Source organism: Lagopus muta, chromosome 5, assembly GCF_023343835.1.
Source record: "Lagopus muta isolate bLagMut1 chromosome 5, bLagMut1 primary, whole genome shotgun sequence".
In the NCBI taxonomy this organism is placed as follows: Eukaryota; Metazoa; Chordata; class Aves; order Galliformes; family Phasianidae; genus Lagopus; species Lagopus muta.
This window is the reverse complement of record NC_064437.1, coordinates 43,902,598-43,928,399: the sequence shown is the minus strand read 5'-3', so window position 1 is coordinate 43,928,399 and position 25,802 is coordinate 43,902,598. Positions and strand designations below refer to the sequence as shown.

General features: G+C 33.0%; 2 protein-coding genes across 33 annotated transcripts in view; one reads left to right on the top strand and one right to left on the bottom strand.

Moving 5' to 3' along the window:
• KCNMA1 (potassium calcium-activated channel subfamily M alpha 1) overlaps positions 1 to 25,802 on the bottom strand; it is a 436,284-nt gene that overhangs the window by 93,793 nt on the left and 316,689 nt on the right. For 18 of the 31 annotated variants that reach the window (XM_048946538.1, XM_048946532.1, XM_048946533.1 and 15 more), the window contains 5 exons: positions 24,213 to 24,322; positions 21,754 to 21,822; positions 17,750 to 17,761; positions 12,078 to 12,164; positions 9,192 to 9,268 (listed from right to left, as the gene is read on the bottom strand). In XM_048946538.1, the coding sequence (XP_048802495.1) occupies positions 9,192 to 9,268; positions 12,078 to 12,164; positions 17,750 to 17,761; positions 21,754 to 21,822; positions 24,213 to 24,322 (355 nt within the window). Of the gene's footprint in view, positions 1 to 5,482; positions 5,492 to 9,191; positions 9,269 to 12,077; positions 12,165 to 17,749; positions 17,762 to 21,753; positions 21,823 to 24,212; positions 24,323 to 25,802 lie in introns of all 31 variants that reach the window. The other 13 variants (XM_048946541.1, XM_048946534.1, XM_048946545.1 and 10 more) reach the window with 2 other exon arrangements.
• Positions 2,067 to 25,802, top strand: part of RPS24 (ribosomal protein S24) — a 559,366-nt gene continuing 535,630 nt past the window's right edge. For both annotated transcript variants that reach the window (XM_048946567.1, XM_048946566.1), the window contains exon 1: positions 2,067 to 2,098. In XM_048946567.1, the coding sequence (XP_048802524.1) occupies positions 2,082 to 2,098 (17 nt within the window). In that variant the 5' untranslated portion in view covers positions 2,067 to 2,081. The remainder of the gene's footprint in view (positions 2,099 to 25,802) is intronic.

Sequence of the window (25,802 nt, the reverse complement as noted above, 5' to 3'; positions counted from 1 at the left end):
AATTGCTTTTCATTAAACTGTGCCAAGGAACTCCTTTATTGCAATAAATTACACGTTACTGGAGAGTTACAAGATGTGCATAAAATTTTCTGAAAATTTGATTTCATTTGCATTGCATCTTCAGGAATCCAAATTAACTCCAGACAGAATACCAAAATTTGCTGATATAAGTGACACAACTAATAATGGCAAATATGCTTAACATTAAAATCAGTTCACAAATAAGGCATCACCAAAAGCACACAGAGCATTGGTACACTGAAACATGCTGAACCAATCCAATCACCGGCATGCTTTCTGCTCCAACAATTACTGAGTTTGTTTAACCCAGGAAGATTGAAAAGTAGATTGAGAATAAAATAACTGGACATATATTTAGGCACCAATTCCAAATGGATTTCCAGGTTGGAATAGACCATTTATGTCCCTTAGGCACAGATAGGATATTCTCCTTATTATGTATTTCTAGAAGTATACAGCATTCTGTTTTATAAAAATGCTGTCATGTAATTATCTTCATACAAATGCATATGTTACCTCAGTCTGAAGTAAATTTAAGTCTGAAGAACTGCAAAGGCCGCATAAATTGCTTCACATGTTGCATTGAACCAACACTTTTGGTAATGGTTTAGATTGAACTGACTCAAATTATGCTAAAAAAAAACCAAAAAAACAAAACAAAACAAAAAAAAAAAACCAAAACAGAACACCAACAGGCAAAAAGAAAACCTTAAAAGTAAAAGGTAATGTTTCTCTGGCCTGTGCCTTCAGTTGAATATTGAATAATGGTAGCAATATTAGATTTTTACTAGTTTCTTTTTTTTTTTTTTTTCCCCTTTCCTTTTTCCCAGTTTTTTAATGCTACAGTCACCAGGGAAGAGGGATTGTATTTGTTCAAATGGGTCAAGTCCTGTTCTAAGGCCTTGATGACTTGCCATACAGTATATTTGTCAAGCAAGGGTAACATTATGATTGTGGAAAACAGGCATTGAGGGAGATGAATGAGTGATCTCTTCAGCAGCGACTCCATTCCTCTAAAACTTTGCTCACATGACTACTGCCATGTTCTTTCAGCATCCTAGTAGAGTTATCTTAGAGCTGTTTGAAAAGTCATCATGCATCATCAGGCTTGTTCATTGCGTGGTACATCATTTCTCAGAGCTTGGCTTTTAGTAAGATTTCCACCGCAGCTTTTGATGCATTCACATTCAAACTACACAGAAGATTCAAAACAGCATCTGTTTTCCCATAGTTTCCCTCTCTCTAACTTTTCCCAACATATTCTTTAAAACTGAAAAGTTGGGCAGAGAAAAAATGTTACCAGAAATATGGGAGTGTTTTCATTATGCCTATTTTATTATTGTCATTTTAAGGAAACAAAAGAAAAATAAAGAGCATTTATGAGATATACTAATAGTAGGTGAGGGAAAAGGAAGGACCATTTTGTTTCAATTACAGCTGTTTTGAAAGACATTTTTAATCAAATGCTGTAAGCAAAACACACTGACCAGATATTCTCAGCTGCTGGTTAGTAACAGTCCCTGGTTTTCATTTACTTGAATCCATAACTTATCAACAGTCAATAATAGAAAAGGTCATATTTATTAAAATTAAAAAAAAACAAAACAAAACAAAACAATCATCCTTGATGGCAAATGAGATTGGGAAAGAAAACTTTTTGTACCATTTTCATCAGACTTAAACCAATGAAGTTGGAAATTTAAGCCCATCTGTTCAATTGGGGAGGGAATCCATGGCACTTCTCAAAAGTAATGCCCTTTCAGGGACTGTTTTTAACTATTATTGTCAGTTGTTCTGGAGATCATGCATCATTTTAATATTTCACATCATTAACATGCAGGAAACAGGCTTGGACCTGGAAATATAAGTAGCAGATATGACTTGCCATAAGGCTTTCAACCAGTATATAAGCAACTGCATATCAGAGCAATACATTTTGTAAAAAAAAAAAAACATGCTGTTACTCTTCATTCATTTTAAACAGTCATTGTAACATTCACACCAAATACAATATTTATTTTCTTTTAAATAAAACAAAACATGGGTTATTATTGTTAGGGATGAGTAGTGACAAGATCAAAGACAAGACAGAAATGATTTCAAATGGATCAAGCCACACACATACCATTCCTATCAAACTTCCATAAAAATTAACAAAAAATGGGTACCATCAAAGAGACAGGGGGACCTTAAGAACAGCCTCCGGTTGTTAAATTCATTTGACACCTGTAGCACCTGCATAAGAATCATCTCATTTCTATTCATAGAAATGTTACGGAGATTGAATAGAACTGTTATGTGCAACTAGTATATATACTAGTTATATAGTATAAAGGGATATAAAGTAAATTACTTCCCTATTTCCAATTGAACAACAAATGGCTAAAAAGGAAGAATAGATCCTTCTACTTAGTATTGATCACAATTCCCTAGCATTTGTGAAAATATCAAGGGAAGTAATCATGGACACAGAAATTAGACTACTTAAATGATTTACTGACAAAACAAGGCCTATATGGATCACAGTAATTTTCGGAGTTGTTAAGAGCAAAACAATATCAATAATTGTTAGTTATTTAAAAAAACAAAGAAATACATGAAAAACTTTTTGTTGCATTTTTTTCTCAAAAGGTAATGTCCTATCATTCCAATAAGGAAAAAAACATGGCTTAGATGCCTACACTTGTAGGAATATCTTGTTTTCCGATCTCAAAAACTCAGAAGAGCCTAGTCAACTTTTCTAGATTGTCTGGGTCTGATGTGTAACTTAGAGTTCACAAACAGTAGTGGGAAACATTTCCAGTTGCAAAAATAAGCAAAGGAAGCTGCAGGTCATTGTCTTCTTAGTATATCATGAAACAGCTCCTTTGTTAAAATAAATAATAAGTAAAAATAAAGCAGAAAGAAGTATCCCTTCATCTTTCCTGATTATTATTATTTTTTTTATTTTTTATTTTTGTTTTAACTGTACAGGCTACTCAATTCTAATATTCCACCCATCACTATAGCAATCTTCCTTGTAACAAAAAGTAAATCTAGGAGGACATCTAGTGGTTCTCTATGAAACAACAGCTGGTTAAGAAGGATCAACTGGAGCTTTCTTGACCAGCAAATGGTTCCAAAATGGTTCCACTACATTTAAGAATTGAAATGTATGTACAGTGTCATTTCAATTCTGCAAGTTCTCATTATCCACACTAAGAGTAAAAAAACAGCAGCATTAAAGGAAGACCGGACTGACTTGATGACTTGTAAGGATGCTGGTTAGCATCAAGAGACAAATCTTCAAAGAATTTCCCTTAGCACAATCACTTTATGAAAAATACAGCAGCATTTCTTAAATTATTTTTCACAATTTATTTTCTCTTAACACAACAGGCAAAGCTATCTCTTCATTATTTAATTTTTAAAGAACAACTTCAATACCACCAACTCAGCTTTTTCATTATCTTGCAATTTTTTTTGCAATCAAAGGTAATTTGTCAGTTGCTTGTGATAATGTCACCGTTCTTTCTCAAAACTGTACAAACAGAGGACATTCTGCCCTCTTTAGTAGCTAGAAGTAATGTTGTATTTATAGACCAACTTGTTTTAATATTCAAATATCACTGTGAACTTATCTTTATTACGTTAAACTCTCTCAGCCAGCATACTCTCAGAGCGAGCTGCATTTCTGAGCAGACAGAAGATCTGACTTCTTTTTTATTCTTATCAATTTCTGCAATTACTTTTTTAAATACTTTTTTTTTTTTAATTTTTTTTTTTTTTAGGAAAAAGAGCTCTTTTATTTTTTTATTGCTATTTCTACTACTTTGTGTGGTCCAGAAAGGGCTCAATACAAAAATGCATTTAAAATTAATACATTGCATCCAAATTACTTCCAGTGTTTTGCCTTTACATCTACAGATTCATTCATTCAAATAAATTAGTTTCTTTCTGATTTGTAAACTCTTACTCTGCTGTCCTGCCTTGATAATCTGTTGGGGTTTTTTTGTTTGTTTGTTTGTTTGTTTTTGTGTGTTTGTGTGTGTGTGTGTGTTTCCCAGCTTTCTGCTGTGTCATTCTACTGGCAGGCAATAACTTTTTTGAGAAATTTCTGTTCTGTGTATAAATAATTTCTACTACAGTGTGAGGAGGGGAGAGATCTCATTCCTTTACTGTAGCAATGACATCAAAGCAAACAAAAAAGAACAAAATAATGCTAACTATCACACAGGCCACCATAATTACAAGATGGCTGACAATATATCACGCAACTCTAGGAGTATCAAATTTTTCTGGATTCTTTGCAAGATTCTATGGTGTGCAGAGCTGAGAGGTGAAAAAATATCACAGTCTGGATTCAGATCTGAAGTGTTATAAGAAAATAAATTCATAATGTCTGGCGAAATGGTGAAAAGTCTCATAGTTTCACTTATTTAGAATAGCTGCAGTTGTATGGTATAGCTACCAGCCTCAATCTGATGCAGTAGTGAATGCTTTATTGCATCTGTGAAATGCTTGATCCCTCCTGCTGTTTGAAAGAACAAATCCTATTATTCTAAAACTGCAATACAACCAGTATATTTTTAATAGTTGTCTTTCTAGAAAGTTTAACTCTTTCCATGTCCAAAATGCTTTTTTTAATGTTTATTTAAATTATCTTGGCTGCACATAAGTGGCTGGTGAGAGCCTCCACAGATTCTGAGCACTTTGAAGTGGTCAGATTTAGATTGATGTGAAATGGTCTATAAACTTCATATTCTATATATAATAGTAACAATGTAAAATTTTACAGCTTAGGTCCTGAAAAGACAGTCTGGCTCTACCCATGTAATTATTTTCATAACAAGCAAAACTGTTATAGTTGGGGAAAATGATCACTGTAGCTTGTTTGCTATTGATGAAAGTTGTATCCTAACATATTCAAAGTAAAACACATATTTAATTCATTGTCCAGCTTTCTCCCCCCCACACACTTTTGTTTTTGACAGTGGGGAGAAAGGAGTTAAATAAGGACAGTAGAAGAGTGCTGTTCTGTCCCTTGTGTCAGCTAAGCAATGGAAACCAAGTACAAAAAAAAAAACCTGAATACAGATCTGTCAATGAATTTGGCTTAATCAGGCAAACAATGCTATAGTGCTAATTATCCCAGCCTAACCAATAGCTCTGAAAACTCATGAAATATCTCTAGGATCATTTCTCAGAAATGTCACTGCCACGATCTCCCTTTCAAATAGGGATAAAAGACAAAGTTGTGGAAAAAAGGAGCAAAAAGTGGAAGAGGGGAAAACTGCTGTATTTTCTTCAACGTCACCCTAATCTCCGTGGGTGGAAACGATGAGAAACTTGTGGGTATGACGTCACTGCTACATGCAACATAAATAAAGAAAATAACCAAATACTGAACAAAAATACTTTTCTGCTAGAGAAAGACAGGTTGGACCGTACTCTGGGCTACAGGGAACCCATTTTTACTCACAATAGATCACTATCAGTGTGCAGTTAAAATATAGTAGGGGCCGTGTTCCAAGGCAGCAAGAGGAAAAATAAATCAAAAGTTTGTCAATTATCATAGAGTATAAGAAATTCCTTCAAACACATCAATGTACACATGATATGTCCCTTCTGGGGTTCAACCCCCACTGTTCACAGCAAGCACTGTCACTGGAAAAAATATATACAGAATTAGACCACAGTTGTTGTACAGAATGAAAGAAACAGGAGGAGTAGGTCATCCAGTTCAGAGATTTCATCCCAACATGGCTGCATTTTATATAAATTTATACATGTATTTGGCCCCTTGCTGAAAAATCTACAGTTAAATGACATAGGAATAAGATTGAAAGCATTCAAAAAACATGTTAACAATCTGTGAATAAAATTTCCACACAAACATTTATCTGGACATGACATCAGCATTCATATGTTATTCAGGGAGTGGGATACGTAAGGAGAAAGAAGGGTGGCAGAAACTGCGAAAGGAAAGCAAGGTTACATTAATTATCCGTGGCCTCATAGAAATGTACTGAACTTCTCTGAATTATTAATATTAGGCCTAACAGGTTTGGACAAATAGCTATGTAGGTCAAACTCACGTTTAGACCCCAACAGTATCAGAATGTACAGATAGTTCTGAAATGATGTGCAAACTCAGATGTATTACTAAAAATGTGGTCTTCCAGTGTCACAGGAAGCTACATTATTTAAAACTACAATAAGTAAGATTTCAATTTAAAGAAAGATAATCTTCCACATTCAATTCACCTGAAAGTGTCAATATTTACAAGCAGCCCCCTTCATTTCATCTTACATGTTTTCCACATTCATCTGTCACAAATTGCTATGCTGCTCACTAATTAAAATATATATACCTATATAGGACCACATATTTCCATATCATTATTTTTGTTGTCTTAAAAAATCAAGTTGTTAACTTAACTGTTGATGGTTCAGTTGACAGTTTCCTAATTCAATGGAGAAAGTATTTATTAGTGTATGTTTTGTTATGGTTAGCTTGCAGTTTAAGACCCAAACGTTTGTGTAATTTGCAGATGGATAACACAAGATTTTCAAAAGTGGTGATTTATAAGCTAAAACTAAGGCATTTAATGTGAATAATGGTCTTTACCTTAAGACTTACCTTTTAAAAACATATACCCAGTCCCATAAAAGGGATCTTGAGACTGTCACTGGAATTAGTGATCCAAAATTACAAAATAGTGCTGAAATTTTTCATTTATTTATTTATTTATTTGCTGACTGACAGAACTTTAAAAGCAAACAAACTGCATTACTCCCAATAGTTGTGAACCCTGTGTTAAGCGGAAGCTGTTCACTATTATAGTGCCTCTAACCATATGCATGTGTGGTGGTAGAGGTGGGGAGGTCAGATGGGAAAAAAAGGAGAGACGATTAAAGGGAAAACCAATATTTTGCTGTCTTTTGTTTCTTTTTCACCTTACTGAGAGGATTCTCTCCTTAGTGCTTAGTCCTCACTGCAGCAGCTCTGACAGTCTCCTTCCTCAGCCTCAGTAAATCCGTCATTTTGTTTCTACATCTGAGCAGTATCTCCATCTGTTGGACCAACTGTCCCTTTTGGGACATTCCACACTGCCTTACATAGAAGTTCTCACTGTCACCTCTCCATGGCCCTGCAGTTGGTAATGCATCTATTGTCCTGGCAGGGTCACAGGATGCCCCATTTTCTCCCTGGTTTCCTAGTACCGAGGTTATGTTACTGTTCATGCTTTTGCCCTGTATACCACAAATTCCTGATTCCTACCTTCTTGCAACATCTCCCATTAAACACCAAATTTTCAGATTTTTCTCTTTGAAACAGCACATTTGAAAAGCATACACAATGTGAAGGAGTAGAGAAGAGCATACAATTAAATGTTATTTTTTGTTTGTTTGTTAAGAATTGAACAGGTAACATATTCCTTCTCAAGTGTTGTGTGAATTAGGGGGGGGGGGGAATAAAAAAGCAATTGGCTTTTGAAGTTACTGTCACCCTGCGGCATCTGAAACTTGCTTTACCAGAACTTGCTCAGCAGTCTCATTGGCTTTGGCAGCAGTTCAAAGATCACATTCTCACATGGATAAACTGTTCTTGAACAATATATTAGGCAATTTTTTTTTCCAATATGTTAGGCAATACATACATTCCTTCCACATCAGGCATGCTTTCCATGTGCTTTACTCTCCTTGAAACTACTGGGAAGAAATTTCCATTTTCCATTAAGGCCTCAGCTGTTTTCTCTCAATTACACTACTTTGTTTCACAGTTCTGTGGTTTGGTTCGTTTTTGGGGGGGGTTATTTGTTTTTTTTGTTTTGTTTTGTTTTGTTTTGTTTTTTTAGAGGAGCTTCTTAAAAACTCATGACATATGCCTTTTTTTTTTTTTTTTTTTTTTTTTTTAATCCATAGAATTCATCCATTTCAGCTGTTCCTTAATTTTAGATAAGGTCCAGCTTAGAAGCCTTATTGGCTTCTTCCAAAACAGTAAAATGATGATGCTATGAATAAGCTCACTGAATGAATAAATATGGCAGATTTTTTTCCTCTTAAAAGTACTGGTGGGACAGGTTCTATCAAACTCTTTTGAGATGTTTCAATTTACCTAGTCAGTTTGTAATGACAGCTTCTCCACAGCAAGATGGAATGGAATGCACATAAATATTTGTGCACCCATTGAGAGACTGATCTCTAAATCCTTTTGATTTCAATATTACAAATCAAGCACAACTATGTCTAAAATGTGGTTATCACAGTTCCTGCAAAATATCTTCAAAAAGAGTATCTAAATGAAATAATAATTTCTATATATTTATAAAAGTTGAGATGCAAAATCTGATCTCAATTTCCAAACTCAATTAGTTCTTTACACACAATTTTCCAAAGAATTTAAACAGCAGACCTAAGAATGCAACTAAACCAAATGCTAGCATTTCAGCTATGGATATTTTTTCTATTGAAAGAATATGTTAAAGGCACCAATCTTTAATTTTTTCCAGACAATCCCTTTCTCCAGGAACTGATGATTTATTTCAGTAATAGCTTAGTTCAATAGTTACGGTTTAGGTTAGAAATTAGGAGGAAGTGCTTTGCACAGAGTGTGGTGATGCACTGGAACAGGTTGCCCAAGGAGGTTGTGAATGCCCTATCCCTGGAGGCACACAAGGCAAAGCTGCATGTGGCTCCAGGCAGCCTGGTTTAGTGGTTGGCGACCCTGCAAATAGCAGGGGGGTTGAAACTAGATGGTCAGTGTGGTCCTTTCCAACCCACCCCATTCTATGATTCTATGATCTTCTCGTACAGAATAGTATTCAGCAAGGAAAACAAAAGCTCTTTACAGAAAAATATTGGAATTACTGGATTTCAGCATGAGAGCAGAATTTCACTGTTAGCTCATTTTTAACTCAGAAACTTCCGTAATTATATCTAGGTAGATGGACTGTTTAAGTTTTGTTAGCTTTGGACCCTAATAGATTTTTTTATGAAGAAACACGTGTAAATGGTATGAAATTTAATAAGAACAATTACAAAATGTAAATTGCACTTATATTGCCATGAATTTACTTTTTAACTTTTCTTCACCAGTGTGTGAAACATGTAACTGAGTGTACAATTGTTCTTCAGGACTAAATAGTTAATGAGAAAGAGAAGGGAGTGATAGAAATATTACTTACGCCGTTTGCAGCCACACTTTTTTATCCTTTTGGGATCTGTGATGTCATCATGGCAGGCCTTGCAGTAAAAAAATGCCCTGAAGAGACAGAATGGAAAAACTGACATATTTCTTAATACATACAAATGAAATCAGTCCCACATTTCTTCTTGTGGCAGTATCACATTAATGAAACATGCCAGTGCTAATTTCCTTTAATCTTTGAAACTATTTAGATATTTAAAGTAGGAAATATTTGCTTCAAGACCATGACATTCAAACATAAGACTCCAAATTAGTGTTTCTTTTAATATACTTGAAACGTAATTGGGAGAACAGATGATAATTATGACAGTGTATTCTTGCAGTTGTCTTTCATCTTTGAAAAATGGAGCACCCAATGAATTTTGCCAAGAATGTGTGTGTGTGTATATATATATTATATATATAAATTGTATATACATATTTATGTATATACATATTTAATGAATTATCTGTTCCTATCAGAAATACCAGATATTTTCTTTTGGAAACATCATCTAGCACCCTCGTCTAGTTTTTCAGCCTGGTCACAAGTTGGAAAGCATCTTAGTTAAAACTAAAGATTGTAAAGTGATTGATGTGACAATATGTCAGATGTACGCTTTATCCCCCTCCAACCCATCCCCCTACCCCCCCCCCCCCCCCAAAAAAAAGAGAAAACCTACAAAAAATTACAAATTACAAATTACAAAACCTACAAAAAAAGTTTATATAGGAATATATAAATGAAAGAGCAGATATAGTCTTGCTTCAGACTAATTTTTGTTTTTTATATTTGGTGTTAGAGCAGAATCGTACTCTTTTTGAACAGATAAGAAATGAACGTTTCTAAGAAAAGCATGTAATTACAAAGTTGAACCATCTAGGTTACCATGTGATAATCTTGCTTATTAACATCTACTATTGTATTAACACACTCACCAATAGCTGAAACACAAAGAGAACCAAGTAAAGGGAAAAGAGTAAACATTTGACTTTGCATAAATATCAAAATAAAATTCCAGTTAATAAATATGCATCTGACTGCTCTCAGATGAGTTTAATTGTGCCTGTCAATTCAATATGTTGCATAAGGCTATTGTGACATATCTCACAAGTATCACATAAGTGGCCTGTAGCAAAACAGTTACAGTTCACCAGTATTCCTGCTGGCATAAAAAAGAAAACATAGTTTTTAACTTGCTGAAATGCTGGTACATATCCTAATCAAGATATGGTAGTTCCATACATATCTTTTCCAACCTTCTCCCTTTGCGTGCATCTCAATAGAAATTCACTGTAAGCTATCATTCTATACCTGAAATTTAGCCATTAGCATATTTTAAAAATTGATGATAATTTGAATTTCAGGCATTTGACTTACTTGTTTTCATCATATTATACTTATTATCCTTTTCACTTTCTTTTCTTCTCCAAGACCTCACCTTCAGAACATTCTTTCTGAGTGATTCACAGCTCAAAAGAGTGTAGTCAACACTTTTCATAATTGGTTTTGTTAGTTGAAGCATATCTGATAATGACTTGCTTTGCATAGAACAGCAACAGAATGTGGCAAGGTTCTAAACAAAATTTTCTGCAAAAAGTCAGGCAGAACTGGGAATTCTATCTTAGCATGTTATTAGATAAAACATGATAGACGAATGATAGGCAAATTCTTTCTAACCACATTACTAGCAGTCAACTGGTGAAATAAATTATATGTCAGGTAATTTATGTGAAATAAGTCTGAAGTAATTTCATAGGAGATTGTAAAACGCTCTATAAAATGAAAAAACTACCAACATCACAGGGGTGCGAAGACTATATTCAAATGGATGAAAGCAAAAGAGAAGAAAAAACTGTATGCTGAAAGGCATTGTATCTGACACAATATTGGTTGCAAATATTCTGAAGTCAGTGCTAGACATATGAGAGAAGTATTACTGTGCTCTTATTTGTGCTTTGGCTACACAAAAACTGTATTAACTGTTTCAACAAAAATATCTTTCAAATTCTCAGCAATTTCATGATTGTGATGTTTTGACATTCTTTATACACTTATAACAAACATGCATTACTTAAATATTACTTTTCACATAAGTTTAGGACTAAGTAAATGTCATCATTTATATATTTTTATTATTATTATTAATTCAAGGGACATAAAAGAATTATTTATTTCAAACACTACTTTCTCACATTGCTATTTTATTCCGTCCAAGCATTTTATATCCTAACAAACCAGAATAAATATGTTTGGCACTAAATACAAAAACATAAAACTCTCATCAATCTAATGCAACTATAGTACATCTAGCTACAGTGAACCAGTGAAGCTGTCCTTAATGGTTGCAATATATTTCAAACGGTTTTATTTGTGTTTATTTTTATGGGGACATAGAATATATAGTTACAGTAAAGAAAAATTAAAAGGTCATAAATATTAATTTGCTAATGCAGTTAGCAAATAAATACACCAGTTTGCTCAAATCAAGTATTTAATAGATTGCATACAAATAAGAACTATTTGAAACCTTAAACTCGGACAAAACTGTCAACCCAGATTTATCCCAGAGCAATTTCACTAATTAATTTATAGAAAAAAAATAGATCAGTATGTTACATTTTCTAGTAAAATTCTGAAAAATAACCTCTTATTTTCTTCACATACTTGTAAAATCATTTTATTTCCTTGACATTTAAAATTATAGTTAAGAAATTTATACGCATGATCTCAGGGAAAGGTAATTTCATTAGTTTCTTAACTCAGTTTTCCGTGAATACCTTTCAACATAGTACAGTGAAAATCAGTGAATGTGTTTACAACTAAAGGAAAAAAAATTAAATACTGTATGTTTAAATTTAAAGATAGAAATATACGAATTACCTTTTTACTTCTTTGGCATCACTTGCAATGAAGAATCCTAAGGTACCTTCTTGAATCTTGACATGGTTTCCAGGATTGATTAATATACTGCTCAGTGAAACAAAAGCAAAAACAAAATGATAAATTTTAATTACTTTTAACGTAATGTTCAAAACTAGCTTTATTTTATTCTACTATAGGGTACCCACTAGTTATGAAAGGCTGCAAGGAAATTTTAAGCCATTTTTCCTTGCAATTTCCAATCAAATTACAGTTTTTACATGCCATCATTTTTACGAAAACTTTACTTTGAGACATTCACATGCCTTCTCCCAGAATCACATTAACTGTTCACATATGTATTCTTATGTTTTTGCATTAAGTATGGATTATACAAAATCAACAAAGCCTCTCAGAAACATGATGTGTGAAGCTGAGTTTTTAGATCTCTTGCTCTGTCAATTCAAGATATGGTGAAAAGAACAACCAACCACCACTCAATAACAATACAAAGAAGCCACTCATGAAGATAAACCCTTTTATGCAAATTTTTGCCAATTTCTAGTGATACGGAATGTTAATGGGACCCCAATCTGGACATAATATGTTATTGTTCAAAATAATAAATGCACACATACACTCAAGGGGAATGGTACAAGACAACCAGTCACGATAGCTGAAAAAACATAAAATGAATTTAAAAAAATTTTAAACACTGCTACGTAGGCATGGAACAAAAGAAGCACAAAAATAACCCAACCGCACTGACAAAATAACCTCAATTAAATATGATGAAGGAAATTATGAACTGCTATCAAGAAGTGAGATATTCTGTATCTCTTTATTAAATATTTTTATTTTCTTGAAGATTTAACTCTAGATATTAGCTAAGGTAATTTGCAAAGTACAAAGCTATATATCCATGCACACAGAGATATATTTTCCAATACCTTTTGCTATTGTGGAATGTAACTAAGCTTTGACTTGATAAAATTAAAACAGTTTGCATTTTTTTAAACTTGGTCTTTGAAAATTACAGTAAGATAAAGTGTTAATCCATTTTATAGATGAATTACTAATGACTCAATTGAGTCAATATGAGGCAAAATATTTATTTATTTAGGATGCCTACAACTTATTTTTATTAATATTTAGCACTGTATAACTCTTTATACAGTTTCTTGGGACTTCTGCTGCAAGTAGAAATGCTCAGTGATTGGTTCCCAAAGTATTCAGAGATCACCTGTAAAAAGTTTTGTTTAAATTGTCACACAGTTTTCCTATGGCAGGAACAGAAACCAGTTCTAAAATAAAGTGTTTACTCAGATATCCTTCCTCTTCCTTCACTCACAGTTTCAAACTTTGCAATAGTTTAAAAGCAGAGAACTAAAGAAAATTTGAGTGCATCACTGCAGAAAGCAGCTCCGCAGCACATTTCAGTAGTATTGCAAAAAATAAAATGTGATGATTTAAATGATGTCTACGTATAATGCGTACAGGTAAGTGAATATGCATTAAGATTGCACAGCTGAAGTTCACATCTTTTTCTTAGTTTCTTAGTTTATTGGGCTTACTGGTTTTGCTTGCAAAACAAAACATTTATTTAATGTTTTGTTTTGTTTTTTAAAATGCAATTTCCCAGGTTTTTATATGAAATAAAGCTGACAGAAAACAAAGTAAAACAGAACAATCAAACAAAACTAAAACAAAAAATCATTTGTTCAAATGAAATAAGTCAGTGAAGTCACAAATATATTGGAAAATTTAGATTTCGTGGACAAAGTTTTGTCACTTGAGTCAATGTACCAAGTCAAAGCTTTCTGGCTGTTCCAGGGACAGCTTAGCAGGCTGCCATTAAGGCAGATTAGATGTGCTTAAATGTGCTCTACTTGGACACTACCAGGAAAAAAAAAAAAAAAAAGAATTGCCGACATATAAAGCCATGAGCCCAGGTTAAACCAGGAGGCAATCTTTTTGCTAATAACAATCTGAAGTTGTTCTGCCAAAATATTCCATCTTCTTAAATTTACCTGCCGTTATGTCTCAAGCCTTTGCTCCTTCCTGTGTCCTTATTTTTATTGTCATTTTGATGATAATTTAGCTGTAAGAAGTCTACAGAAGCTAGTCTCATTTGTTTCTAGTAAGCTGCTCCTTCTAAAATATGCAAACATTTACAATGCGTTAGGTTTGACTACATTTCTTAAGTACCAGTGACTACTGCTCTGTCAGACTAACACTTCTTTTATCCCCCTCTTTCATTCTTTGCCCTTAATTGTAAAGACATTAATTACAGCTTTTCAGTGAAAACAGATGAACACATTTCTTTACATAGACAGAACTTCCAGAACTTCAAGCTTGACATATATATAATAAGCAGGTCTTTTAAAAGGCAGTGAACATAATCTTAAAACAGAAGTGATTTAAGTTGCAAATGTAGTGTGAACATGCTATTGGATCTCGAAGTTTCCTGGGACACATGAAATCAATTCAGTGGGTCAGTATAGACTTTTTTTGTCAGATCTTTTATGTCATTCATAGCTTTTTTCACAAATACATTGTATTTATAGCCACAAAATATAGATGTGATTGCAGTTAATGCAGTATGACCCAAGCATCAAAGACTTTGGTCAAAATTAAAAATTAATTTGCTCCATTGCTGTACTGACAATGAACTACAAGAAAGGCTCCAAATACTTTTGTTTTATAGGCACACACTGATATTTAACCAGATCACAGTCATGAGCAATTTCTACTGAGTATATATGGATTTATTAAATATGCTGCTTATTAAAGCAGCAATTGAATTATTTCTAGAACTGGGGTGTCATAGTTGAAACATAATTAAAGTTACGCTCTGATAAACACAGTAATATGTACAGTAAGCGAAATGTTTTGAATTAAAAGACTTAATCATAGAGGGGAAAAGGAACAAATAAAAATAAAACAGGCTTTAAAGCCTACCAAGAAGAATGCATTCTTCAGTTATTTAGAGATGCATATATATCTTAAAGCAGTTCATGAAAATGTGCACAGATATATATTCCCCTAGTTGTGGAGATAAGTACATGACAAAGTAATGACTCATTTTTATATATTATCAAGACTGGGAATTTCCCTTGTCATCAACTTGCTGCTATTTACTGCTCTTTTTGTTCTTACTTTCAGGATAACAATTTAGACAGCACTGAGAATGGGATTCACCTCATCTGTTTTAGAATAGAAGCTGCTTTCAAGAACTGAAGTCTGAATAACTAAAAGGAATTAATTAGGTCTACACTGATAAAGATAGGTGAGATGAATGCCAGCATCAGGGATCAATTGAACAACTAATCCCTTCATCAAGGAAACCTGTCTGATTGAGTGGCATTTCCTTGTTGTTTTTTTTTTTCTGATTTGCAGATACCCTTTTAAATGCTATTTTTATCTTAAAAAAAGGAAAAAAGAAAAAAAAAGAGAAAAGAAAAAAGAGAAAAAAAAGGAAAAAGAAAAAAAGGAAAAAGGAAAAGGAAAAAATCAATTGTTGAATTAAATGAAACAAAAATGGCAAAATTTTGACTAAAGAAATGACAAAATCTGTAAAAACTTATTTTTAAACCTTGTGGTAGATGTACTGTACCATTCCCCACATGACTAAAATAGTAAAAATATCATATATTAAATTCAGAAATATAAATAATGACTCACTGTTATTAATAGAGTAACTAAAACAAGACTATTTGATATTACTGAATAAAGCTATCACACTGTTAAATAAAGACAGCTATTTTTCTTGTTCCATGCCACGCCCAGATGAAATGTACCATTATTAGCCTAATGGTCTTTTAAACTGTGCCATGTTATTCACACTACAGACTTAAAATTACAAAATTAGCCTTAGGTGATGTGTATTTTCTGTGAATGATTCTATGTGGAGTGTGAGGGTAGGTGCACAAATCCCATAGTGGGAGTTGTGTGCATACCAGCTTCACACTGCATGTAACTCGTGAGTATTGCTTCTTTCTTCTGGGCTCTATCATTGACATTAATTCAGATTCATATTGTTCTACACAGAAAAATCCAGTAAGACACTAAAAAGCATACAAGGCAAAAGACACGGCACATTACATGCTACAGTATATTAACTTTAATTACTACAAGCATACAAAAAAAGGTTGCTCCCAGGAGTTAAGTCCTTCACAATAGTGTCTACTACATCATGGATGTAAGGTGTTTTTACTGGGGCATAATCCAAAATTGTTCAATGGTGCTGGTAAGTTCAGTATAGTTTAAATAATTAAGTTATTCCTTCTGGTTCCAGAAGTGATTTATTATCAATACAATGAAGCAGCACAATACAGTTTATTCTGGGAGCAAGCAACTTTACTTTGTACAATACTTCTTCATATTGTTCATCATGCCAGCGTTCACATGCCTTAACCACAAGATAATATATACTTAAAAGCAAGAAGCGAAGTAGAGGTGCAACAACTGCAGATCCTTGAAGATGCTAAGTGTTGCAGTAACTTCTCTGCAGTTGGATCATATCAATAATGCCAAACTGACAGGAAGCCACCTCTCTTTTCACACATCTACTTAGAAACCACAGGAGAATAAGACTAAAAATTAAACATAACACACAGCACACGCAACAAAACAGACGTGGAAAGTAAACTTTAGGGAATCTGATGAAAGAAATTAAAATGTCTGAAAAATGAGAATGGGTCTCTGAAAAGCAAAACCAACAGATTGCTCTAAGCAATTAGAAAAACAAATGGGAGTGATGGAAAAAAAGATGAGAAGAGAAGGAGGAGAGGAGATGAGAAGATATGGAAAAGCATGCCTTCTTGATTCCATTAAAACCAGTAGCAGCACGATAGAATGTTGAATAGAGAAGGACTCTCAGCATGGTGTAGTAAAAGAAAATGATACACATGCCATACCCCCCAAAAAAATCTTAGAAAAAAATTGAGTAATATATTCATAAATAATCTTAATAAATGTCATTAAAATGAATGTGATGTACAGCACAAAATATCCATGGTACTTTCACTGGAACAGTACAACAAATTTAATGAGTACTGTATTACGATTAACTGGGCTCAAAATGCAAAGAATCAGGCATTAGGTTGTTGTTAATGGAAGGTGAGACTACAAGAGAAAATGAACCACTGTACTCTCAGACGTGTTTTGAAGGAAGACTAGGGGAAGAAGGACATCAATGAACTTATGAATATGGAGACGACTGTCAGCACAAGGGCTGGTAAAGACGAAAACTACATCGTCATGATACAGTACAAATGAAAAAAAGACAACAGGAGGGGTTAACAGTAAAGTCTATTTTTCAAATGTAGCAGTCTAATACACCAATGATTCCTTAAGGGGACAAAGATAAAAGCCTAAAACATATACTGTCGTATTTTATATTTCCTGCAAAGAAGTTAGTGCATGAGTCACAAGAACCAACAGAGAGACAAAATGCTATTCCTGTCTCCTTTTTGAGATTGGGGGCTCATATATAAATATACACACATATAGATATATATATATACACACATAGACAGATGAATATATATATGTATATATATGTGTGCATATACAGAGAAAGATAGACAAAGTTGTTATCTTCCTGTGTTCTTGGCAAGGAATTAGTCCTGAAGTTAGAAGGAGTGGAGGTAGGATTGAGGTTGGAAGGAAAGGTAACGAAGAGGGCATACCGCTTTCGGCTTCTGCAAACGACAAGAAAAAAATTGCAAATCAAACACTTTGATAGGAAATCAACTGACATCAAAGCAAAAGCAAAAAAAACCTTTATATAAAAGTCTCAAAGGCTCAAAGGTTTTTCCGCTGAGAATGAGGACAAATATATGGACTGACAAAGAGAAAATTTAACAAAAGGAGTAAACAGAAGGTGCAAAAGGGAAGAATCCAGGTTAGGTTTTCCTTCTTGCTTATGTGGAAAAAAAAGACAAGGAAAAATGAAGCAAAAAATATCACTAAAAGGAATTTTAGACGAGGAGTTTGAACATCTGCATTTAAAATTGATATTTTTTGCTATCCATTGAGTAAACTCTGCTAGGACACACTCAGGTTGATGTTCCCCATATTCCTTCAGCATATTTTTCTACAGGTGAAATAAAACCTTCCAGTAAATGAACTAAGAACATTATTTAAAGTATTTGGCTTTCACCAGGTATATAAACAATTTACTAACAAAATGCTTTTTTCTTAATAACAATGACTATAATACTTGCATAGATGAAGGAAGTTATAATATTAATGATGGAGGAATGTCTCATACTGTGATATGGAACAACTAAAGTGCAGACCTCAGTAGCTGGTCAGAAACCCTCTAAAGTCAGTCACATTTTGTACATTGAAAGGTTTCTGTGATAACTGAGCAGTAATTCAAATATTATTAATTATATAAATTTATATCTATATCTAAATAAATTTAAGTATAGCTATAATTAATCTTTTAAGTACCCTGATTAGAAACAATTGTATAAATAAAAATTAGGCCATATTTTGGCTATTATTTGACTCCATATTTATCGTATCTAAGAATACATTACTTGTATCAGGGCTTGCAAAGCTCATTTTACTTCAGAGCACTTTCACATTCTGATTTTAAGCAATCTTTTAAAATCATAACTTGTTTACAATGAACAATCTAATACATCTTTCTGTAGCTTTAATAGGAATTGTAGGAAAAAATGAAAAAAAATTGAGCAGGAAGCTCAGCTAGTGCTAGCTGGCATACTAATATTGACTTGGATAGATTTCTGATGATTTCAAATGACTACTGATCTCAAATTCCCTATGGTAGAATTAGCATAAAGTTTTAGAAAGCCAGAATCAAGGAGACTGGCTGAAAAAAAAATAAAACAAAAACATCATAACTTCAAAAGTGAAAAAAATTTTAAAGAACTTAAAGAAGATACTAAAATAGTCAGTGAAAATTCTGTCACCCACTCAAAATGATAGTGCGATGTTTTTCTTAACAGTGAGGTGAATGGTTTAACAGGGAATTAGGAAGTATATAATGACCTTAAATTACTACGTGTGAGAGCTGCACACATTTCACAATTCACTTTGTGGTTGCTTTAACAGTCATTGCAAAGTGATGAAAGCAGATGAAACTAATTAGATATATAGTTTACCTCAATATACTATACGTATTATATATGTATAATATTATATTAATATTATGCCTTAAAACTAGTCACAAAAATCAAAGTGGTGTAAGATCTTCTCATTGAGTTGGCAGAAGGAATGATTTGAAACTTCTCTCATCCTATACCTACTTCAGCTGTAGCAGAAAATAGCTTTTTCTACAAAGGTACCACCTTGATACTATTGCAGTCTTTTATTTATAGTAATTATTGTTGTGAACTATGTAAATTTCTCAGTATTTTTTAAAAATATGAATCCGAACTGTAATCATAAAATATACGAGTACATATCTCCTGTTGATCACCCTCCTGATAGAATGAATGTTATCATAATTAATTTTCTCTTCACATTTATGGATTATCAATGAAGAAATGAAGATGTGAAGTAGGGTAAAGTATGTCCAAAGACAATCAACAAAAATAATTGGTAAATGATAAATTTATCACGTTCAAAGAACATTTTCACTTGTAAACCATGTTATCCTACTTTTTATCTTAATTCTTCATCATTTAAGAATGCAAGGAAATATAAATAAACATAAGAAGTGAGAAAAAGGTTTGTTATATTACATTTCTGATTAGATTAAGAGGCTCCAGTGCATAAAAGCCAGAAATATGTACTCAACACATGTTGAAGAACACAGGGACAAGTAGAACAGTAAAATTATCCTGCAGGTAGCAGTTCGATTCTCCAAAGAGTGAGTATAAAATTATCACTGCTTACTAAAGTCAGAAGTTACTACTGTGGATCATGGTCAATAAAATGATATGACTACTTAGTTTACCTGCTTTCTTTCCGTTATATATGTTTGTAAAATCCAACTGTTAACATCCCTTCATTAGTATAGCTTAATGCAATTTCTTTTCTACCAAACTAATTCACTGTGAACTTTTACCTCTGTGGACTTGAGTAACAGAAAATATATGATTGGATCACACTGTTTTACTTTTTGTGGGACCTTCTGCATCACCTTGTGATTAAGAACTCAAACCAACTTCCATTGAAGTTAGTTCAAATAATGATATGAAAGCCATGAGTTATCTGTTATTATTGAAAAAGACTGCAATATTAGCACTTATGTAACTAAATAACATGCAAAGTAATGACAACCTAAAGTTGGGCAATAGTTGTCAGAGAGAGCCAAAGGAAACCAAGTATTTTCCAAATATTGTAATCTCAAAATATATTAATGTACCACTGCTGTTACTAATGCATTCTTCTTTTTTTTTTTTTTTTTCCCCTACAAAATTTAGATTAAACTTTTAGGAAAAATATTTTTACATTACATTTACTTTATATTAGCAAATGCAGAATTTAGTAATCTAATGGAAAAGTATTTATTTTAAGATAAGCCCAGATGAGCTGGAAACATTAAAAAAATCTGTTGTGAAAAAAAAATAATCAATTTCTTAATTAACATAACGTGGACAAAAGTAAAATCCAGTATCACACACACCACCTCATATATCACTTACCCCACAGGAAGGAATCAAGCAAAATCAAGTATAGGCCATGGAAATAGTGTCATTAGTAGTTGCAATAATTGATTTCTGTGTCAAGTGTCCCACATAGGTTTTATATAGGCATTTATAAAGGAATATACTTTCAAAACCTCAGGAATCATGGCATGAGCTCAAATAATAGATTTGATTCTCCTTGGAGGAGAAACAATTGCCCTCAAAGGTTTAGGTAATTGGTGGCAATAAAAATATTATTTTGTCGTATATGTAACTCCAGATTTACTGTAACACTTACAAATGTCACTTTTGACAGAGAAAACAAAATTCAGATCAAAGTCAGAATTACCAGATTTTTGTTATACGCCCCTCCGCATGTCACAGAGCACATGCAGAAGAATTTTTGTACAAAAAGAAGAAACACTTTCTGTCCATGAATTTATAGTGATTTATGATCAGGAAATTTATTTTCAGATAAAAAAGGTGTCAATCAGTTGGCAATTTCAAAACTACGTGTAACTTTGAGTTACCTGATGGTGTTCATATATAAATCCTTTGTCGTAACTGATACCATATAAATGTTTATTCTATATTTCCATATATCCTGTATCCTATGAAGACTGGCTCTTCCAAACTGATTTATATTAAATTATTTTATAAATGTTTATTTTGAGAAATAAACATTACCATAATTACTATTGATACCACACCTGCTTTCCACTTTTCTATTTACAGTAAATTGTTGGACTGTTGGACTGTCACTTAAAGCTGACAGAGTATAAACAAAAAACACTGAGCAAGGTATGTTTTTGTTTAAATAAAAATGAATTGCACTTCTGGAAGTGGACACATAACACTGTACCCCTACCTTACACTAAGTATTATAACTTAAATTGATTTGGGTGAGGAAAAAACAGAGCAGAAATAAAAGCCTTTTAGCGCTACATAAAATGGTGTAATGCGATGGCATGACAATTATACTCTGAAACGTTTTCAAACGTATAAGGACATCTATGTTTATTCTCAAATAAGCAGGCAAAATTCTTGACAGTGCATTCCTACTTCAGAATTTGTAGTCTTGGACGTACCTGCTTTCTCTTTTTTCCGACTTGTATTCTATGGCTATCATTAAGAGCTTTAGTTTCGCAAACACCAGTCTGCAGGAAGACAAGAGGTCAAGAGTCAGACCTTTTTCACAACTGACATTGTATAAATAGACATGGCTGAGAATTTGCACTCATTCAGATGTTTACCCAGTCTTCAGTAACATATATAGCTCATATATTAAAGTCTTTCTGTTTTGAAGATAATAAATGCTTCTTCATAAGTACTATAAACTGACAACTTTAGAACACATCCTAAGCAGCACTACTACATTACTAGATCTACTTAAGATATAATAACAACTGTCATAATTCAAAACATAAAATTGCATTTGACTATAGCAGTGGATGTCTTGAGGAAATTTTTCAAATCTTTGCTAAAATTTAGTCATATTTTGATTGCAGTGCACAAAACATGTATATATACTGGCCAAAAGCAGGAGTACACTAATAGTATGTCAGCATTTATCAATTTCTATGACAGAGAAACAGCATAACTGGAAGCTATTTCTGACCAGCACATGGGAAAATGCATGCTGATACATTAATACACTTTTCTTTTTTTTTAGTTGTTAGTAGCAATTTACTAAAACAAGTATAATATTCTTTATAAACTTGGAGAGTGGAGTTAGTACAGCAACACTTGTTTGAAGCTGACAACTACTGTGAGAGCAATCAAAGAAACCCTCAATGTTTTTTTAATAACCAGAAACCAGTGATTTTACAATGTTATCATTGAAATATATGCAAATTTCATGCTACTTGCTTCCTATTCTATGAAATTGTTCATGCATTCTTCCATGCACCTTTCAATTATAGTATAATTATAATGGAAACATAAACCTCTGTAACTTAAACACACGAAATAAAGAACTGTGCGGAGTTTACTGAAGTTTACTGTGTGCTGACCTTTACTGAAGCAGCCTTTTCATATTTCTGACTGGACAGCTGACATGGCATTAGGGAGCACAATAAGACTTACAACCTCTGTTTTCACATGCTGGCTCTTGCTGTCTCACAAGTGTGTCTAAGGAGACTATTTAGCATGTACATGTTGGCTGAATGAGGGACAGAGGGGATGGCTGGCCTCTTGCAGGGATGGGACAAAGGAAAGTTTCTGAGAGAGCTCGAAGGAAAATGTAAAATATAAGGAGATTTCTCTGGCAGATTCAGATGAAATCTGATTTTACTCACAGACAGAAGATGAGAAAACTTTATTTAGAGGAATGTCAGGACAGAGTCTGACTTAGCTGTTAGCTGAGCTGAGCTCAAGTTTGTGGGGTCTAGAATCCGACATGTCTGCAACACTGAATAAAATTCAGAGTTCAGGAAAAAAAAAAACAAAAAAACTGCTATAGACTGATCCAATATCACTGCTTCAGAGAGGCAAAAAACTGTAGTGAGCATATGATGTGTTGATTAGGTCCTAACAGTCTAAAAGTGCCTCTCAGATGAGTTGAATAAAACAATTCATATATAGAAGCAAGAACTTAACACTGACAGAGAATTCATGATGTCTTACTCTGCAATAGACAGCGGCTTAATCTGGCATCGGACTAGAAAGTGCTACTTCTTCGAATACTCTCACAAAAGAAATAATCTGTTTTGGAGCTGAGAGAGAATGCAGACAAATGTTGAGCCTTGCCTATGTTTTAGTAGCTTGACACAAAAGTGAAATCTATTTCTGTGACAAGCACTGTTATAAAAATATACCACATCGAAATATAGATCATGTACCAAAATTGCAACAATATGCAACAATATGTTGGACAAATGCAGAGTTAATATCTCTAATATTTTACCTTTTAATTAAATAGATGTGAAAATATGACTGTGCTAAACTGTCCTATACTTGTGGCTATGGTATGTACTGGAACAACCTTAAGCATACAATTGTGTCTTTCACAGAAAAAATGTAAGACAAATGTAAGTATTTTCAGTCTCAAAAATTAAAACAGTAGTATGGCTTAGATCATGGTTCTATACTACATGTTTGATTGCAACCAGTGCTACAAAGCTCTGGACACCACACTACTTATATGACTGCACTAAATCTGTCTCAATTAATGAATGGTTTTCTTGGAATGGGACATAAGCCAAGACAGTGATGCTGACAAACACTACTCAAAGAATGGGATTCATTAAAAGAAACAATAGGACAGCTCTTTCAAGTAAATAATTTAAATGGATTGCTGATTAATTTGTCCAACACTGAAAATATTTATGGTTTCATTTACAATCACTTAATTCCAAATCTCATAAGAAAGCAGCATTATAATGTTTGGAATACTTCCATGCTGTGATTATTTTAATGTTTACTTTATTTGATTTCATCTGATGTAGCAACATTAGGACTGTAGCAAAGTGACGTCTCCTGTAGAAATCTCTGATTTCACTTGAAAGCATGTAAATAATTATGCTTAATAGTATGTATTTCTACTTACTCACAAACTGCAGGGAAGGACAAACCCACAAAGGCACTAGACAGATATTCTGTATACATTTCATTTGCAACTCCTTCCAGATAGTATTTCTGCCACGTATCCTCCTCAATCTAAAAAATGAAACAAACAAACAAAAAAATAGATACAGAGATCTAAATAAAATGAAAACTTCATTTAAAATTATGAACAACTTTTTAAACATGTATACATTTTTAAGTAAATATGTTGGTATGTCACTCAAGTATTTTGGCAATATTGCCAAGAAAAAGGACAGTCAATCAAACATACTATGTAAAAATGAATCACTTGATTATTGGCAGGAACATTTAGCATGACATGAAATAAGGAAATGGAGAGCTTGAGGAAAAGCATCTATTTTCTTTTTCTGAAAATTCTCTAGTGAAATGGTTGCATTATATTGCTACTTTTCAATTGCTTTCACCTTGTTCAGAACTTGGCTAGCACACACAAACACACAAAAAAACATCATTAAAAATTCTGCAAATTCATTTTCTGCATCTCTAGCTAGCAGGAAACAATGAGAAGTAGACATATTGAAATGGTTTCAACAGTCATAAGTGTTTCAGAACAGAAACTGAAGAAAAGCTTCACTGCCAAATTCAGACATTTTATTGTTGAAAGAAAACGAGTCAGATTTTGGTGAATTTGGTGTGACATAATAATTGTGGGGTTTTTTTTTTTTCAGTATTAAAAATATACTGCAACAGCCATTTTAAACATGATTTGTGTAGTATTTTATATATGTTTTGTTCTATATACTTAGTTTAAATTTTGGATTCACCAGTCTTTTCCTCCTGCTATGTCATTAAAAAATAAAATAAAAAATTAAAAAATCACTCTTTCAAAGGAATATTTAAAAGAAAAAGGATAGCAAACTTCTAAAGAAGTCAGTGAAATATTAAATACAATTCTTTATTTTATATTTTATTTTATTTTATTTTATTTTATTTATTTTATTTTATTTTTTCTGATAATAGGCTGCCAGGTAAGAAGTTACTTCAGTTCTGGAGAAGTAAAAAAAAAAAAACAAAAAACTGCAAGAACAAATTGCAATATGGAGAGGATTCAAATCATTTCCTCCCTGACATGTGGGCTGCAAACAATCAAGAGAAATTTTTTCCATATACATTGTTTCACCATTCGGAGACCATGTGGGATGCTAGAAAAGATTTGCATTGTGTTATTCTCCACCACACACAGAGAAGTCATATCACATTTTTTATAACTCGTTTATTTATGTGAAACTTGCAAATGTTGCTGATCAGCAGCTCTTTATATACAGAAAACAGATAAAGTGCAGACTGGGTAAAAAACAGTAATGATAGCAATATGTTTGTTACTTATGCTCTATTTCATGGCTTTTTCTTACATTGACACCACCTGGGGTTGGAAAAAATGTGCAAGGAGAAAAAAAGCATAAAGATGGCATAAAGAAAATAAGAGTAAGGCTGTTTTCCACTCAATTTCTCATTTCTAGTTTCTTCCCTGGCTTTCTTTTCTTTAAGCAACCTGTTTCAATTTGGAGGAAGAATTTAAATAAAGTAACAAGCACATTCTTAGCCAAGAATC